Raw genomic sequence first — 16,958 nt, forward strand, 5'->3', positions numbered from 1 at the left:
ACGCCCGGCTAATACACAGCACGAGAAGCTGGAAAATCTTTTCTTGGATCGTGGGAACTTCTTCGGAAAACACTACTCGTTCAACGGCGGTTTACAGGGGCCGAAAACCCTCTACCGCTCTGCACCACACAGCTAAAATGCCAAACATGCAGCAAACGGTATTCAACCAGGGGCGCCTGGATGGCTCCGTCGGTTAAGCGTCTGACTCCTGGTCTCAGGTCATGGTCTCGTGGTCCGTGAGTTCGGGCTCCGAGTTGGGCTCTGCACGGACACTGCAATTACTTTAACAGCAAGACTGAGTAAAGCTCGCACTTTGCAAATGACTTGCAGACGTCACTGTTCACTGGCACTGAAGCCTTCATCCGTCGTATTTGAAAAATACTGCAAAATGATGGCAAGAATTTATATAGAGAAAGCGTGGGTTTGAACACGGGTTTAAGTTCCAAGTGCCCCCATTTTTTTTTCTCTAAATCTCTATTGTCAAAGAAAACGTATTCCAACACCTCAGCGCGCACATGTACCTTCACTGGAAACGTAACATTCGCGAATGCTTTTCATTTTAAAGGTTGGTTTTTGAACTTACTCTCAAGCCATCTTTAAACCTGCAAATTCCTTTCAAAGGAATTCATCCATAGGGAAGGGAGCCAGATTTAGAAGAAGGGCTTCCTGAAACATACCTTGAAGACAACACAGGAGGAGGAAAGAACGGTTTTGTCATTGTCATCAGCTTTTCACGGGTTTTTGTTCACAAACTAAAACCCAGAAATGAAAGCATGCCTCACAGTCATCTTAACCTCTTTGTACTTTTATTCCATTTCTCAGACCTGTCTGCTGGAAGCTCGATATGGTGGACCGGCAGACTGATTTATCTACAGAAAACTCATTTTCCCCTTGGACACACTCTCCATGATATCAGAGAGAAAGGAACAAGGGAGAGAAAAACAGATCACAGGCAGTGTATTTTGGATGTGCTGGCTTTTATCAGCTGGGACCATGTGATTTTCTTTCAGCCTCTGACCACTCCGGCATGCAGCCGATTTCCGACGGCATAAAAGGCATGTATGATATTTGACTTACCCCTCAGAAGGCCAGGAATATCACACCACCTATGAGTAAAGCCTGCAAAAGTTAGCGGATGACACAACACCTGGAAACCCAAACCCGAGTTGTCTCAGCATCTGTTCTGACTCGGTTCAGATGGGAGCCCTGTAAAGGTATACAGAGGCGGCTTTTACTTAAAAAAGTACATTTCTGTGTGTGCGTGAGCCAACAGTTAATAGGCACGGGAAATGTAATTTCACATCATTTCTTGTGTGTGTGCATGTGTCAAGCCGGAATTGTTTCTGGATTGTTCATTCCTGGCACCTAGCACGTAGAAGGCACTCACTTCTTGTTTTCTAAGTAAAAAACTAACCACTGGCAGATGGAAAGAGATGGGCAGCCATCTAGCTCACAATTTCCTTTTACAGATATTTCTGTAAGTAATGTGCTAGGTCTTTTTCCAATCAGAGAACAGACCCCTCAAAGTGTTAATGTCCTTGTAATACTAATAGTCTAGCTCTGTAAGGTTTGGCTTGGTGGGGCATGGAAAGAACAGGATCTCTCTCTTTCTCTCCCCCCCCCCCCCCAAATCAATTGTTGAATCGCACAGAGGCTCGTATCTCTGGGCATGCCGATTCAGAATGCTGCAACTCGTTTAAATGCTATCAGTGGTCATTTCCAAGAGGACAGTCTAAAGGTTACCTGTGAAAACTCCACAATGCACTCCTTCACGATCATGATCTAGCTTTTCTAGTTCCTTTGTCAATTCCCTCTAATATGAATGTCCTTGGACCAAAGACCCCCAACCTCTAACCTCTCCACTCAAACACCACCAACCAGCTCCCTTTTTGCCTTGCCCATCTTGGGTCGTGTCGTCCAATTTCTACAATCGCTACAATTCCTTGTGAGAAATGCCATAGGAGGCTGAATGGAATAGTAGTAGGATTATGGGAAGACTAGAGGCGCACACCAACAGAACTATTTTGCCAAGAACCCAGAATCTGAGCTGGACCCAAAAAGGTAGCCTACGATAGACGGACAGTCCATGACCTTCTGTGTCCAGTCTTCACTGATTAGGGCTGTTTGTTTCATAATTCACCCCTTGGTTCCGCTGCCACAAATGTTTCTAATTGTTTATAGCAATTCCAGATAAGAGGCTATGAATCTCAGCTCTAAATCAGCCCACAGAGTGGTAAGAGAATTAGATTCCCTGGAGCTTGTTTGGGCTGAGGTAGAGGTCAGCCTCCACCCTCCACCCTGTTCTGGAGGCTCAGCCCTCTCTCCAGGCGTCCACCTCCAAGTGACTAACGCTTCATGGTTAGAACATCTTGTGATGTACAGAACAAAAATACTGTTCAACTACCGTCTGTTTAGATTAAGGTTCATGGCCGGCAGCCTTTGTACGTAGGAGCTTCATCGGGGTTCAACACGTGTCAAGGAGTAAGAGAGGCAGGAGTGGTCACAGGGAGGAGTTGAACAACAGAAGCTGAGAGGGCCTGTCAGAGTCGTCCTGATGTGAGGGTGTCCCCAAAGGAAGGGGCAAGCTCTTGGGTGAGTCGGCTCCCCTCAGTCAAGGGCAATCTCCAGAGAGGGACTCAGCAGTGCACCAGCGGGCGGCCAACCCTCTGAGCAGGTGAGGGAAAGGGGGCTGGAACAACCAACCACAGCATCCCCTGTGCTGCCATTTTAGGCCCCTACAGTAGGAAGGGCGAAACTACCATTTCAACGGCCTGTGTACATTAGAATGTAGATTGAAATCTCACCCACTTAAAGCTACAGTTTACGGAACAATATCTGAATTGGCCCATCAACTCTCCAGCAAATCCTGTCACTGAATGTTCCAGCAGGTTCTTTGAGGCCCCGAGGTGACGCCGTCATCCTTCTCTCCTCTGCGGCATCTGAACCAGATGCACTTCTCTTTCTCAGCACCCACGCCCCCTCAGAGCATTCACCTGTGTGTAGCTGTACGGGACGGAAACACGCATAACCCATGTGTTCGCCCCCACGCCAGCCCAACGCTTGGCAAATGGGGCATTCGATAAGCGTTTATTGAACGAGTGAGCGCATCGAGGAAATTTGCAAACGTGCCTTCTTTTTCTCCCCTGCAGAAACAACAAGATAGGGCACCACGTTCGATGAAAAGAGGGGCTCATTTGCGTGTACGCCTTTGCGCGCACTTATCTTCAGTGCTTAACAAGGGCTGTTTGATTTTGACTAACTGGCATAGCACAAAAGGGCTATTCTGAGACCGTCAACTGCATCGGACAGGACTCCTAAATAAACTAAAATCTATGGCAGATGTGAAGGCAAACTAGAGAGGAAATTAAAATGTAAAACATGAAACAGCTGTTTGATCAGCCGTTAAAACAGACTGTGGACAAAGGCTATATTCATGTCTTATCTAGAGGGGTAAAAATAATTAATCATAGAAAGTGATTTGTCACCGGGCTGTTTGCTTTTCGGCACTGAAACACACCAGAATGATCTAAGTGAGGATGGCAAACTTCTAGACGCAGCGGATAAATGGCACCCAAAGAATTTAGAGGTACCCTAAAAAAGGTATGTTCCTAGTAAATAATGGCGGGCATAAAGCCGTAATTGCAGAGACCAGTTGCAGAGAGCAAAATTTACTTGCCACCACTGAAATTTTACAAAACAGAAGAGGGTTGTGATTTTACAACTTCATTAAATTACAGCTATGAGCTCGTGAAGAACCATGGCTTTCTCGGTATTGTGCCAGAGTTGGGGGGGGGGGGGCGGATGTCGGTTGCCTGTTGAGGTAACCAAGAAGCCCATTATTACAATTCCACTCTAAAGTAAGTGTGAAATTCTCTTGGGAATGACGGTTTTGCAATAATTATTAAATGCCTTCAAAGGATTCCCAACATTTATTTCTAGAAGGTTCCAAAAGAAATCATCAGAATCATGCACAATGGTTTAGGTGTAATGATGTTTATAACAGCTTTCTTCCAAATAGCAGAAGTTTGGAAATGCAAATCTTCAGCAATAGGAGACTGGGTAAATAGATACAATCATAGGGAGAAATATAAAGTTCTCAAGATCTTACGGGAAAAGAGCACTTAAGACACGATTAAATGGTCATGTTATTATTTATTTAAAAATAAACAAATAAAGGCACCTGGGTGGCTCAGTCGGTTAAATGCCCAACTCTTTTTTGTTTTTAAATTTTATTTATTTATATTTAGAGAGAGACAGAGCAAGTGGGGGAGGGGCAGAGAAAGAGGGAGAGAGAGAATCCCAAGTAGGCTCCACCTTGTCAGCTCAAACTCATGAAACTGTGAGATCACGGCCTGAGCCAAACTAAGACTCCAACGCTTAACCGACTAAGCCACCCAGGGGCCCCAACTGTCCAACTCTTGATTTCATCTCAGGTCATGATCGCAGGGTTTGTGAGATCACAGCTTGGAGCCTGCTTGGGATTCTCTCTCTGTTCCTCCCTTGCTTGCACATGCTCTCTCACTCTCTCTGTGTCTCTCAAAATAAACATTAAAAAAATAAAAACAAACACATAGATCCAACAGGTGGTTTACAAAAAGAAAATACAGGTGGCATTAGTAACAGTGGTTAGTTTTTTTTGTAGAAAACAATTATGGATGATTTTCATTTTCTTTTTGTCCTTTTCTGCAATTTACAGATTTTCATAATAAACAGGTATTATTTCTATAATTCAGGTTATTAAAAAATGTTCCATGTCTCCAAAAAAGTCCTTAAACTATAAATCACCAAGAAAAAAATGTGATTTCATCTTTCCTTTGTATCAGTGGCTTATCTTCTTAAAACTTAAAAAAATTTTTTTAGATATTTATTTATTTTTGAGAGAGAGAGACAGAGAGAGAGAGACAGAGCACGACCAGGAGAGGGGCAGAGAGAGAGAGAGAGAGCTCCAGGCTCTGAGCTGTCAGCCCTGAGCCTAACACGGGGCTCAAACTCACAAACTGTGAGAGATCATGACCTGAGCCAAAGTCAGATGCTTAACCCACTGAGCCACCCAGGCACCCCTCTCCTTAAAACTTTTGGTGGGAATTTTGGTCAGTAATTAATTTGCCTCTTAATTATTTACTTTATCTTAAATTATCTGAAAAAGGGGCTCTGTTGGATAACAAAAGCTTTCCCAAAGAACTTGTTTTAATGTAGAAAACTGGGAAATAATCCACAGAAGTGAGATGGAATTAAAGACATAATTATAAAGACACAATTTAAGACAGAAACACAACTGGGATCACAAGAATAGAAAGTAGCTCGGGGCGCCTGGCTGGCTCAGTTGGTTGGGCGTCCGACTTCAGCTCAGGTCATGATCTCACAGTTCGTGAGTTCGAGCCCCGCATCGGGCTCTGTGCTGATAGCTCAGAGCCTGGAGCCTGCTTCAGATTCTGTGTCTCCCTCTCTTTCTCTGCCCCTCCCCTACTCAGGCTCTGTCTCTCTCTGTCTCAAAAATAAATTAAAAAACATAAAAGAAAGAAAGAAAGTAGCTCTAACTACAAAGCATGAGGTCAGGAGTCAGAATTCAACATAAAAGGATCATTGGAGATATTTGAGAGATACACCCAAAGGGAGTGGTTATTTGGGCTGGAAGGAGAGCGAACCTTCCCTGTTGTCCAATTCTGATAAATGTTGAGAGGGAGGATGTGGCCAGAGTTAAAAAATGGCCTATGGAAGAGATGATTAACATCGGATCAAGAGCTTACCCTTCTGACATAAAGTGGAAGTTAACTGGAACATGCCATTTCAGATACCATTAAACAGAGGTTATGGTGACATTACTAACATTTGAAAGGTCATTCCTACCCGAAGGTACTTTCTGACTGTGCCCTCTCTCTCATAAAACAGTATGTTTCAATTTTCTTTTTAACATTTATTTATTTTTGAGAGAGAGAGAGAGAGAGAGAGAGCAAGCTCGATCGGGGGAGGGGCAGAGAGAGAGGAAGACACAGAATCCGAAGCAGGCTCCAGGCTCCAGGCTCCCAGCTGTCAGCACAGAGCCTGACATGGGGCTCGAACTCACGGACTTTGAGGTCATGACCTGAGCCGAAGTTGGACACTTAACTGACTGAGCCGCCCAGGCGCCCCCCCCCCTTTTTTTTTAAATTTTTTTCCTTTTACGAAACCGTAGGTTTCAAGGACAACTTTGACATAACAAATAGGATGAACTCTTCACTTCGTGTTTCAGATTGCCCAAGATGTGTGTTTGTCACTTAGTAAGCTGGGTCAAAGCCCTGGGTAGAAAATCTCTTTGATTTAAAAAAAAAAAAAAAAGGAAAAATGTAAATACAGTCATGTCCTTCGATTCTAGTTATAAAACTTCAGAGAGAAAACATGAATTACTTATTTTGTGATACTTCCTCTGGGTCAGCTCTCGGCAAAACAGAAGAAAGCCAAGGGCCCTCCAAGACCTCTTCCCTTCTTGCCTCCCCTCCCCCACTTTCTCTCACAACTAGCCTTGGGGGTCAGGATAACCGAATTCATTCTCAGCAGCTGGTCACCTTTCAACCTGTTCCAGAATTTCTACTCACTTCTTGGCTTCTCTGGCTCCTAGGGTTGCTGCCTTCCACGTGTCAGGCACATAACTGCCCCCTTTATCTTTATACACAAATTTTCAGTGGCTCCCTATTTCCAATCACAGAAAACCCTATCTATTCACTTGGCTTTTCTTTCTTTCTTTTTTTTTTTTTTAAGATTTTATTTATTTATTTGAGAGAGAGAGAGAGAGAGAGAGAGACCACAAGAGTGCAAGCTGGGGAGAGGGGCAGAGGGAGGGAGGGCAGAGAATCTTAAGCCGGCTCCACCCTCAGCCTGGAGCCTGACATGGGACTCGGTCCCACGACCCTGGGATCATGACGTGAGCGGAAATCAACAGTTGGATGCTCAACTGACTGATTTACCCGGGCGCCCCTTTAAGATTTTATTTTTAAGTCATCTCTACACCCAACCTGGGGCTTGAACTCACAATCCTGAGATCCAGAGTTGCATGCTCTACTGCCTGAACCAGCCAGGTTCATCACTTGGCTTTTCAATGTCTCGCTGTTTGATTCCCTCCTTCTACTAACTTTATTACCCACATGTCCCCATCCCTATTACTCTTGCCTTGCTGGGACTTCTACCTTCCTATAAATAGAAATATTAGCTGTTAACTGGAGCCCATGGCCCTATGATTCACCTTATTCCTGTTCTTCAGCACCTGCTCACATTCCATTTGCTTAATGGCACCTTCTCCAACCCCTTGGGTCTTCAATGATTCATTCCTTCTATCTAACTTAGCCCTTGGCTTACACAGTACAGAGCTCACTTACATATTATTTTTTAAAGTTTATTTATTTATTTTGAGAGATAGAGAGAGCAGGGGAGGGGCAGAGAGAGAGAATCCCGAACAGGATCCATGCTCAGCACAGAGCCCAACTTGGGGCTCCAACTCATGAACCGTGAGATCATGACCTGAGCCGAAATCAAGAGTCAGACACTCAACCAACTGAGCCACCCAGGCGTCCCTTAGCTCAGGGCTTGTTTTCAGGGTCATGAGTTCAAGCCCCGAGTTGGGCTCCGGGCTGGGCATGAAGCCTACTTAAAATAAAATGATAAAACTAAATGATCTCTTCAAGTTCATAAGATAGATCTGACCAGAGGGGCCACCTGTGTGTTTATTATCAAAAGTGCAAGAAACCCTAAAGCAGCGAATTTTCTAAGCTGTAGTGTTTTAAAACACATTTTGATGGCACACATTAGCAGCCGCATCAGTAAAATCCTCTCAATGTGTGTGTGCCTTTGCACCTGTGTGAGTGTGAACAAGTGATGTCAAAACAAACTCCAAGTTATTGTTACAGGGAAATGGCCTGCTCTGATGATGGGGAAAGGTTAACAGACTGGAACCAGCTGCGTCCCATGATGACATTTACACGGGAGTAGAAGACATCATCAAACAAGGAAACAAATGTGAAACTGAGTAACAGTGGGGGTGAGCCTAATATTAACATCTTCAGGGTACCAAGCGGGTTAGAAGTGTCCATATAGAAAGGTGTCCTGCGTTCAGAATTTCTCATGTATTTCTCTCACGTACATATTCAAAGTCATTAGAGTTTAAGCCTTTTGAATTTTGCTGCTGGCTTTTTTTTTTTTAATGTTTATTTTTTATTTTTTAGAGAGAGAGACAGAGTGCAAGCAGGGGAGGGGCAGAGAGAGAGGGAGACACAGAATCCGAAGCAGGCTCCAGGCTCCGAGTTGTCAGCACAGAACCTGATACGGGGCTCGAACTCAGGAACCTCAAAATCACGACTTGAGCCAAAGTCAGACGCTTAACCGACTGAGCCCCCCAGGAGCCCCGCTGCTGGCTTTCTTATATCATCTGTGTTATCATATCATATACAAGCCAAGAAAGTAGAGCTGCAAAGCAGCATCCCTATATAAGATAATAGTCCATGAACGTGTGTGTGTGTGTGTGCGCGCGCGCGTGTTACTGCACGCACGGTCACTAACCATTTCCTCAACCCAAACTCTGACAGTGGAGTCAGCTGACAAGGTGCCTGTTCAGACCCGCCTGCGGTTAGTGGCCATTTTGTCAGCCTGATGAAGAATAATAACCAGTATCTACCGAGTGCTTGCCAGATGCTAAGCCCTTTGCATGCATTTTCTCTTGTAATCCTCTCAACCACTTTTTGAACTGGATACCATGATTATCCTTATCTTCCAGATGAGCAAACTAAGACGTGAAAGGGTCACCAATTTCGCTTAAGGTAGCACAGCTAGTTGGTGGAACCAGGGTAGACGCGACGCTCTTAACACTATGCTCCGTGTGCCCTGTGTGACACGGAGCCTAGACCTCAACATCCAGCCAGAAGCCAAGGAAATTGCTGCCATGGAGAATGGCCAAGCCCAACCTTAAACCTGGAAGATACAGAAGGACTTAGAAGTTGTCATTCTAGTGGTCCCTGGCTCTGCCCACAAGGCCAACCAAGCAGGTCCCCCCCATCAACGCACCCCAAGTATTAGGATCAAGCAGAAGGTACAGGGCTTTGTCATTTTCAAACCGCACAGAGGTGCCGTGAAAAGTTAAGCTCCCAACGCCTTGCCCAGCCTGTGGACGGCCCTCGAAATGCTAACTCTTGTTACTATTTATTCTTAAGAAACAACTGATCCTGTTAAATAAATAAGATTTGCATCCATTATGAATGCACTTGTTATCATCACGAAGATGGGAGTGAGGTGGCTGGGAATGAGGACCCGGTCAGAATCTGAATAACAGCCGGGCTGGGGTGCGGCTGAAATGCAGATCTGGGGCCGCCAACATTTTTCCTGAACCCGAGGTGAGCCTGAGCTCCTGAGGCCCTTCAGTGCAGGGAGTAAAGAGATGGGGTGGGTCAGGATGGGGCTGCAACCAGACGGGTCCCGACGGATGCCTGCACATATACGTAGCCTTTGTAAGGGGTGAAGAGGACGAAGTGATTATGCAGAAAAGCCTCCTTCTCCTCCCACAGACCGGAAAATCCTAGGGTCTAAACAAGGATATATTTTCCAAAACGTGTAAGCTGAAGCCATGTGACTGCCAATGTACATTCTTTCTAATCCTAGCAACAACCTCTTGCCAATAAACGCATTAGGAGTCTCATTTAAAACGTGAGGTCGCTAGGGGCGCCTGGGTGGCTCAGACGGTTTGGCGTCCGACTCTTGGTTTCGGCTCAGGTCATGATCTCGAGGTTCGGGAGTTGGAGCCCCGAGTCAGACTCTGCGCTGCCATTGCAGAGCCTGGGTGGGATTCTCTCTCTCTCCCTCTCTCTCTCTGTTCCTCCCCCGTTCACATGCTCTGTCTCTGCCTCTCTCTCTCTCTCTCTCTCTCTCTGTGTCAAAATAAATAAAAAAACTTAAAAAAAAAAAAGATGAAGTCGCTGAAGAACAGGGAGGTGATGGAACTTTCATGGTAACACAGTAGGGTAAGTGTAGAATGAGTCTGTTTGATACCAAACTATATATATCATTTTAACATTGCCATACTGCCTCTCCATAGCCTCTCTTTGATGGGGATAGACAGATTTCCAAGCAACTTCTACACAGTTATTATTTTTCAGAACATTCGGGTGGGTTCTAGATGAAGCTCTGCCATTAACACACAGGCCACATCTGCCGACTGTGTTCCAACTCAACTCATGATCCCTCCTGGGCCATCTGTGACACCACCCTGCCCAGACCGGGCCCACCAGCCCGTACCGGGCTTGCTCTCCTGGCCAGGTGTTGGTCACAACTTGGAAGGCTGGCTCCCAGCTCTGCGGGATCTCGGCTAAGTGCCCACTAACCCCAGACAGCTGACTCTCCTCTCTCAAGCCTGGCAAAAACACCATCCTTTCTGCTTTGAATTTCCCTTTTTTGGTGTTTTTCTCCTGAGGATTCAGCAAGAGCCAATCCAGATTTGCAAAAGATAGTTTCCATGGTTTCACCAACCCAAACACTGAAACCGAGACTCGGGACAGAAACAAAATGCTGCTGTCCAGCTCCATGTGGGAAATGCTGTTACTCTGTCAAAACTCCAGGGATCACCTGCTCCTTCAGTGGAAGAGATTTCAGTAAGTATGTATTCATATAGCGCACACATTTCTTAAAAAAACTATTCTACAGCTGCCCTGGAAGTTTTCAAACATCAAAAAAGAAGGTTGTATATTAACCGGCTGACCCTCCCGTTATCTGTGTTTATCCTAAAGGGAGTGATGAAAATTTGCTGACGGCTTTCAAAACGATTAGAGAATTAGCAGAACGCCCCAAGCTTAACAACTAACAAACTTTAAAAAGCAGAGTCAAATTCAGACACTTCTAAATGTAAACACTGGGTCGGTCACCTACTAATTCTAAAATTCCGATCTGACTGCTTCTCCTGCTGTCAGGGTGATTTGGGGGGAAATGCAAGATTGGTGGTTACAGTGGATGTGAGTTTCAAATCCAATCAGTTGCTACTTTGTTGGTGTAAAGTCCATTAAGCCAACAGCAAGTCCTCAGTGCTAACTGGGCCAGGCAGGGCTCTGGAGCTGGGGGCTGGGGGTTCTCTGCAGAGAAAAAGGGACACTTCCCTGGGCTCTGGAGGCTCACAGTCTAGTGGAGGGGAAAGTGAGCCATTAAAACCTCAGGAAGAAGGACCAGGTGGCAGGGGAGAATAAAACGGAGGCATCTAACCCAATCTGGGGGGATTCGGAAGGGCAGCCTTGGGAGATGATATCTCAGCTAAGCTGTGAGGTTAACTAAGTGTCTTCCGGTGTCTCGGTTTCCTCCTCTCAGTCCTCAGACAACAGAGAATGATGGACACACCTTCCTCTCCTCCACCCTCTCGTCTAGTCTGTTCCAGACTTCCTCTCTCCTCTCTTTCGGCTTGGGTCATTTCATTTGCATCAGTGGCTTCAGCTCAAACTTCTCTCGCGTGCACGTATCTCTGAGCCCAAGTTCCCTGAATTTCCACCTGCCAGACACCTCTCCCGTGGTCCTCCCAGCACCTCTGACTCCACGTGCCCCATCCTTCTCCCAAACCTGCTCTTCCCCCTTCACCTCCCTCTTTTGGTTAGTACCATCCCTGTATTTCTGGGAATGAGAAATCCCCATCGGCGTTCACCGACCACAGAAAGAACGGCACCTTTTGCGGATGATGCACAAGCCTCCCCAAAGTTCGTGCCACCACACCCTCCCTCAACTCGCCACACGGAAGTTCTCGAGGTTTCCTAAGCCTGGCTACCGTGTTCCTTCACATGTTTGTGTTTTTATATAAGCGGTTCCTTAGCTCAAAATGCTTTCCTCATCTAGTCTCCCGCTGAATTCATAGTCCTCCTTTCCCACCTACTTCAAATGCCACCTCCTCTGTGCAGTCTGCCCAGATTTTCTCAGCAGAGTTGGAGATTCTCTCCAATCACCTTCCCTAGGACTCTGTGCACGCACCACTAAAGCATCTATCACATCCACCACTGTCTACCTTGTATTGTCTTTGTTTGGGTATCTCCTCTCCCCTCCTGGATTGGCACATCTTCCAAAGCAATGCGACCCAACTTTGCATCCCCTGCCACAGCCTCCTCTAATGCCTACTGTTTGAATAAATGAGTACAATTCTTGTAGGACCTCTTGTCATGTCAGCCCTTGCAAAGCTATTTTCACATGCATTGTTGCTCTTGCCATTCACCGTGATGCTGTCATCATCTAGCTGTTGACTAGCTGCTGTTATCCTCATGCAGCAGATAAAGCAGTTGAGTAAGGCCTTGGAACCTTGTTTTCTTGCTTTTTAGAACAACGACTGTTCCATGTAATGTTCCTGAGAAGAAGGCAGATCTAGTCATCTGACCCCTGTCTTCAGAGTTTGAGGGTCAATATAAAAGTTCACCACTGCTTGTGGAAATAGCCAAACCCTTATCTACCCTTCCTGAACGAGTCTAACATGATTTATTTGAGTGATCTTGAAGGTTTGGAGTATGAATCAGGGCATAATAAGGGGTGGGGGTGGGGGGGGAAGTAGAAAACTCTGAACCCATTAGACTTTGGGCAAAAACAGGACCTCGGGGGCCTGGCAAGAGAACTTCAGGTGCCCCTGAATAATATTTTCTACATATGCTTTGAAGTCCAAGCCCCCATAGGAGAAGAGATGTCAAAAATACCGAAAGCAAGCCAAATCAACCCAGCCTTGGCCCACCTTGGCGTGCCACTGTCTTATGCGTCTGTGTACCCTACAGCATGGGACACAGGGCCTGGCCTGAGTGAGTCCAGGAGGGCCACGAGAACACAAACGGTAGCCTGAGACTCGACCCAAAGGTGAGGAGGGCTGCAGTGGAGGGAGCGGCACAAGACCAGGATCAGCCCCCAACATCCAAGGTCTTGGTTTCCTCACCAGGTACAGCAGTCGGGGCACCTCTGCCCTGCCCACTCCATGGAGAGCAAAGGCTAACCCTGCTCCTGAGACCTGGTTAGGGCCAAGGGTTGAGCAACACATCCGTGGATTTGGGAAGCATCCCAATTACTTCTCAGGAACCAGGAGGCCCCGGGATTGGGGCCAAAGCGTCCCCAGGGGGCTGTTAGGCCGCTCTGGGAACACTGCTTATTCTCACTAACCCCCACCCATAGGATCTGCCTGACCCTCGTTAGAGGATGGGTTTCTCCACCCACTCCATCCCTCCCTCTGGCTTCTGTCTTTGCGCCCTGCTGCGCACACAGCCTCCCTGTGTCTGAGAGGGTAGTCTCCAACCTGCCAAACATAGGCTGGGCCAGAGAGTCAAGTTTCCCCACCCCAGCCCCACTGGACAGTTTGTTCATCTTGTTCTGGAAGCGGGTAGTGGTGAGAAGAGCTATTTGCTCAAAAGGCCCCGCAGCCCCAGGGAGAGACCCGTGACAATCACAGAACCACAGAGAATCAGGGTCAGGACGGTATTTGTCAATCAATCGCCCCAGGGTCCAACCCCTGCTTTCTGAACCAGGAGCTAACTGTTCAAGGTCGTTTCCCCTGCTGCCAGGGTTATAGTACGCTGTGGTGCACGCCTGCTTCAAGCTGGGGTGCCGAGCGCCCAGGGCAGGTTGGAGCAGACGACTGACCTTTGCTTGGAAAAAGGGACGGACCTTTGCGCCACCCCCTAGCAGAAACCTCCCGCGCGCTAACCAGCCCCCTTTCTCTTCGCCTCGAAAATTCCCGCAAGCGCAGGCCCAGCAGCCTTCGGAGGGAGAAGTTCAAAGCCTGGCCCCGGCCGGTCCACAGACTTTCGTCCCTCCACCCCCCCCACCCCCTTCTGTCCAGGACCGCACCAAATCCTTCCCCTCGTGGGAGCTTCCGTGCGCGGCGCTCGGGGCCCGCGAGATCCCCGCCCGCGCACACGGACAGGCTCGAGGCTCCCGGGGTCGGCCCCCGCCCCCAAGGCCCTCGGCCGCCCGCGCCCCCCACCCCACCCCGGCGGCGGCCACCTGTTCGGACGCAGGAGAAAGAAGGAGGGCCGCGGCCGCGACTGACCTGAGATACCGCCCCCCACCACGATCACGTCGCATTTGTGGCTCATGGTGCTCGCCCCGCTCCGGGCCGCCCCGGTGCCCGCCGCTCTGCTGTCTGGGTCTCGGCCCCCGCCGGCCGCGCTGCCCCCGCACTCTGGTGCTGCCGCCCAGCCGCTATATCGCCCGCCTCGGGCCCGCCGCCGAGCCCCGCCCCCTGCCCGGAGCTCCGCCGCCCAGGCCTGGGGAGGGCGGGCGCGGGGGCGGAGAGATCACCTGGGGCCCGCACGGGGAGCCTGGGGGGAGGGGGGGGGGGACACCTCCCCTGGGCCTTCAGCGCGGCCTTTATTTCTCCATCAGCCTCCGTAGTGCGTTATTGAGCTTGGGGGGCGGGCGGTGGCCCCTTTGGGTGTCTGCCTCCAGCCCCCTGCAATTATTCCCCCAAATAGAGCAATACAAAGAACACCAGACTTGGCACAAAAACTGACACATAGACCAATGGAATAGAATAGAAACCCCAGAACTAGACCCACAAACGTATGGCCAACTCATCTTTGACAAAGCAGGAAAGAACATCCAATGGAAAAAAGACAGCCTCTTTAACAAATGGTGCTGGGAGAACTGGACAGCAGCATGCAGAAGGTTGAAACTAGACCACTTTCTCACACCATTCACAAAAATAAACTCAAAATGGATAAAGGACCTAAATGTGAGACAGGAAACCATCAAAACCTTAGAGGAGAAAGCAGGAAAAGACCTCTCTGACCTCAGCCGTAGCAATCTCTTACTCGACACATCCCCAAAGGCAAGGGAATTAAAAGCAAAAATGAATTACTGGGACCTTATGAAGATAAAAATCTTCTGCACAGCAAAGGAAACAACCAACAAAACTAAAAGGCAACCAACGGAATGGGAAAAGATATTCGCAAATGACATATCGGACAAAGGGCTAGTATCCAAAATCTATAAAGAGCTCACCAAACTCCACACCCAAAAAACAAATAACCCAGTGAAGAAATGGGCAGAAAACATGAATAGACACTTCTCTAAAGAAGACATCCGGATGGCCAACAGGCACATGAAAAGATGTTCAGCGTCGCTCCTTATCAGGGAAATACAAATCAAAACCACACTCAGGTATCACCTCACGCCAGTCAGAGTGGCCAAAATGAACAAATCAGGAGACTATAGATGCTGGAGAGGATGTGGAGAAACGGGAACCCTCTTGCACTGTTGGTGGGAATGCAAATTGGTGCAGCCGCTCTGGAAAGCAGTGTGGAGGTTCCTCAGAAAATTAAAAATAGGGGCGCCTGGGTGGCGCAGTCGGTTAAGCGTCCGACTTCAGCCAGGTCATGATCTCACAGTCCGTGAGTTCGGGCCCCGCGTCGGGCTCTGGGCTGATGGCTCAGAGCCTGGAGCCTGTTTCCGATTCTGTGTCTCCCTCTCTCTCTGCCCCTCCGCCGTTCATGCTCTGTCTCTCTCTGTCCCAAAAATAAATAAATGTTGAAAAAAAAATTAAAAAAAAAAAAAAAAAAAAGAAAATTAAAAATAGACCTACCCTATGACCCAGCAATAGCACTGCTAGGAATTTATCCAAGGGATACAGGAGTACTGATGCATAGGGCCACTTGTACCCCAATGTTTATAGCAGCACTCTCAACAATAGCCAAATTATGGAAAGAGCCTAAATGTCCATCAACTGATGAATGGATCAAGAAATTGTGGTTTATATACACAATGGAATATTACGTGGCAATGAGAAAAAATGAAATATGGCCTTTTGTAGCAACGTGGATGGAACTGGAGAGTGTGATGCTAAGTGAAATAAGCCATACAGAGAAAGACAGATACCATATGGTTTCACTCTTATGTGGATCCTGAGAAACTTAACAGGAACCCATGGGGGAAGGGAAGGAAAAAAAAAAAAAGAGGTTAGAATGGGAGAGAGCCAAAGCATAAGAGACTGTTAAAAACTGAGAACAAACTGAGGGTTGATGGGGGGTGGGAGGGAGGAGAGGGTGGGTGATGGGTATTGAGGAGGGCACCTTTTGGGATGAGCACTGGGTGTTGTATGGAAACCAATTTGTCAATAAATTTCATAAAAAAAAAATAAAAAAAAATAAAAAAAACAACAATAACAAAAAAAAACAAAAAAAAAACACAAAAAAAACCAAAAAAACAAAACAACAACAACAACAACAAAAATCATTATCCACTCAAGTGACCAAGAAGTCATTTGTCTTTTCGATGAACAAGTGAAGTTGACATATGCCTTCTATGTTTTTTAAGTTTTGACATATGTTTTTTATACTTTCGTCTTACTCCTTGATATAAATGAAAATATCAGTGTTCTTATCTGAACAACTTATGTTTGTCAGTTGCAACCATAAGTTGACCATAGACACAGAGTTTGGTAAAAATCAACTAAGGCATTCTGTGAAAACCAATCACCTATATAGAGTTTACAACAAAGGCTACTGCATATTTTATTACTACTCTTAAACATGTGTTACACTTCCTTTATGTGTAAAATATATGAGAAACCACAAAAAAAAAAAAAAAGAGAATACCCATTTTCCCAACATCTTTGCCTGTCCTCAATAGCGTCAATCTTTTTAATTTTTGCCAATCTGGTGAATTACAAATGATAAGGCATTTTTTTGAAATTTATGTGTCCCTGACTTCTAGTTTGGCAAGCATCTTTTAATATATTTATTGTCGATCTATAATTCCTTTTCTGTGAACTGTCTTGTTTTTATTCTTTACTCAGTTTTATATGTTGCTATTTTTCATTAATTTCTAGAAGCAACTTAAACTTTAGGGTTTTTCTCTTTTTAAAAGAGTGTTTTCTCTCACACTATCTGAATTTGATTCTTAAGTAATCTTTTACTACATAGAAATTGTAAATGCTTATATATAAAAACTATCAATATGTTTCCCTTTTGGTCCATGGATTTCTTCTTTTATTTAGGAATGTTATGTAT

At 46.5% G+C, this 16,958-nt stretch overlaps 1 protein-coding gene across 1 annotated transcript in view; it reads right to left on the minus strand.

The window, feature by feature from the left end:
- MAOB (monoamine oxidase B) overlaps positions 1-14,156 on the minus strand; it is a 113,929-nt gene extending 99,773 nt beyond the window's left edge. Inside the window, exon 1 of the mRNA XM_047844860.1 lies at positions 14,000-14,156. Coding sequence (XP_047700816.1) covers positions 14,000-14,045 — 46 coding nt within the window. The 5' untranslated portion in view covers positions 14,046-14,156. The remainder of the gene's footprint in view (positions 1-13,999) is intronic.
- Positions 14,157-16,958: the final 2,802 nt, after the last annotated feature.

This window comes from Prionailurus viverrinus, chromosome X, assembly GCF_022837055.1.
Source record: "Prionailurus viverrinus isolate Anna chromosome X, UM_Priviv_1.0, whole genome shotgun sequence".
Lineage (NCBI taxonomy): Eukaryota > Metazoa > Chordata > Mammalia > Carnivora > Felidae > Prionailurus > Prionailurus viverrinus.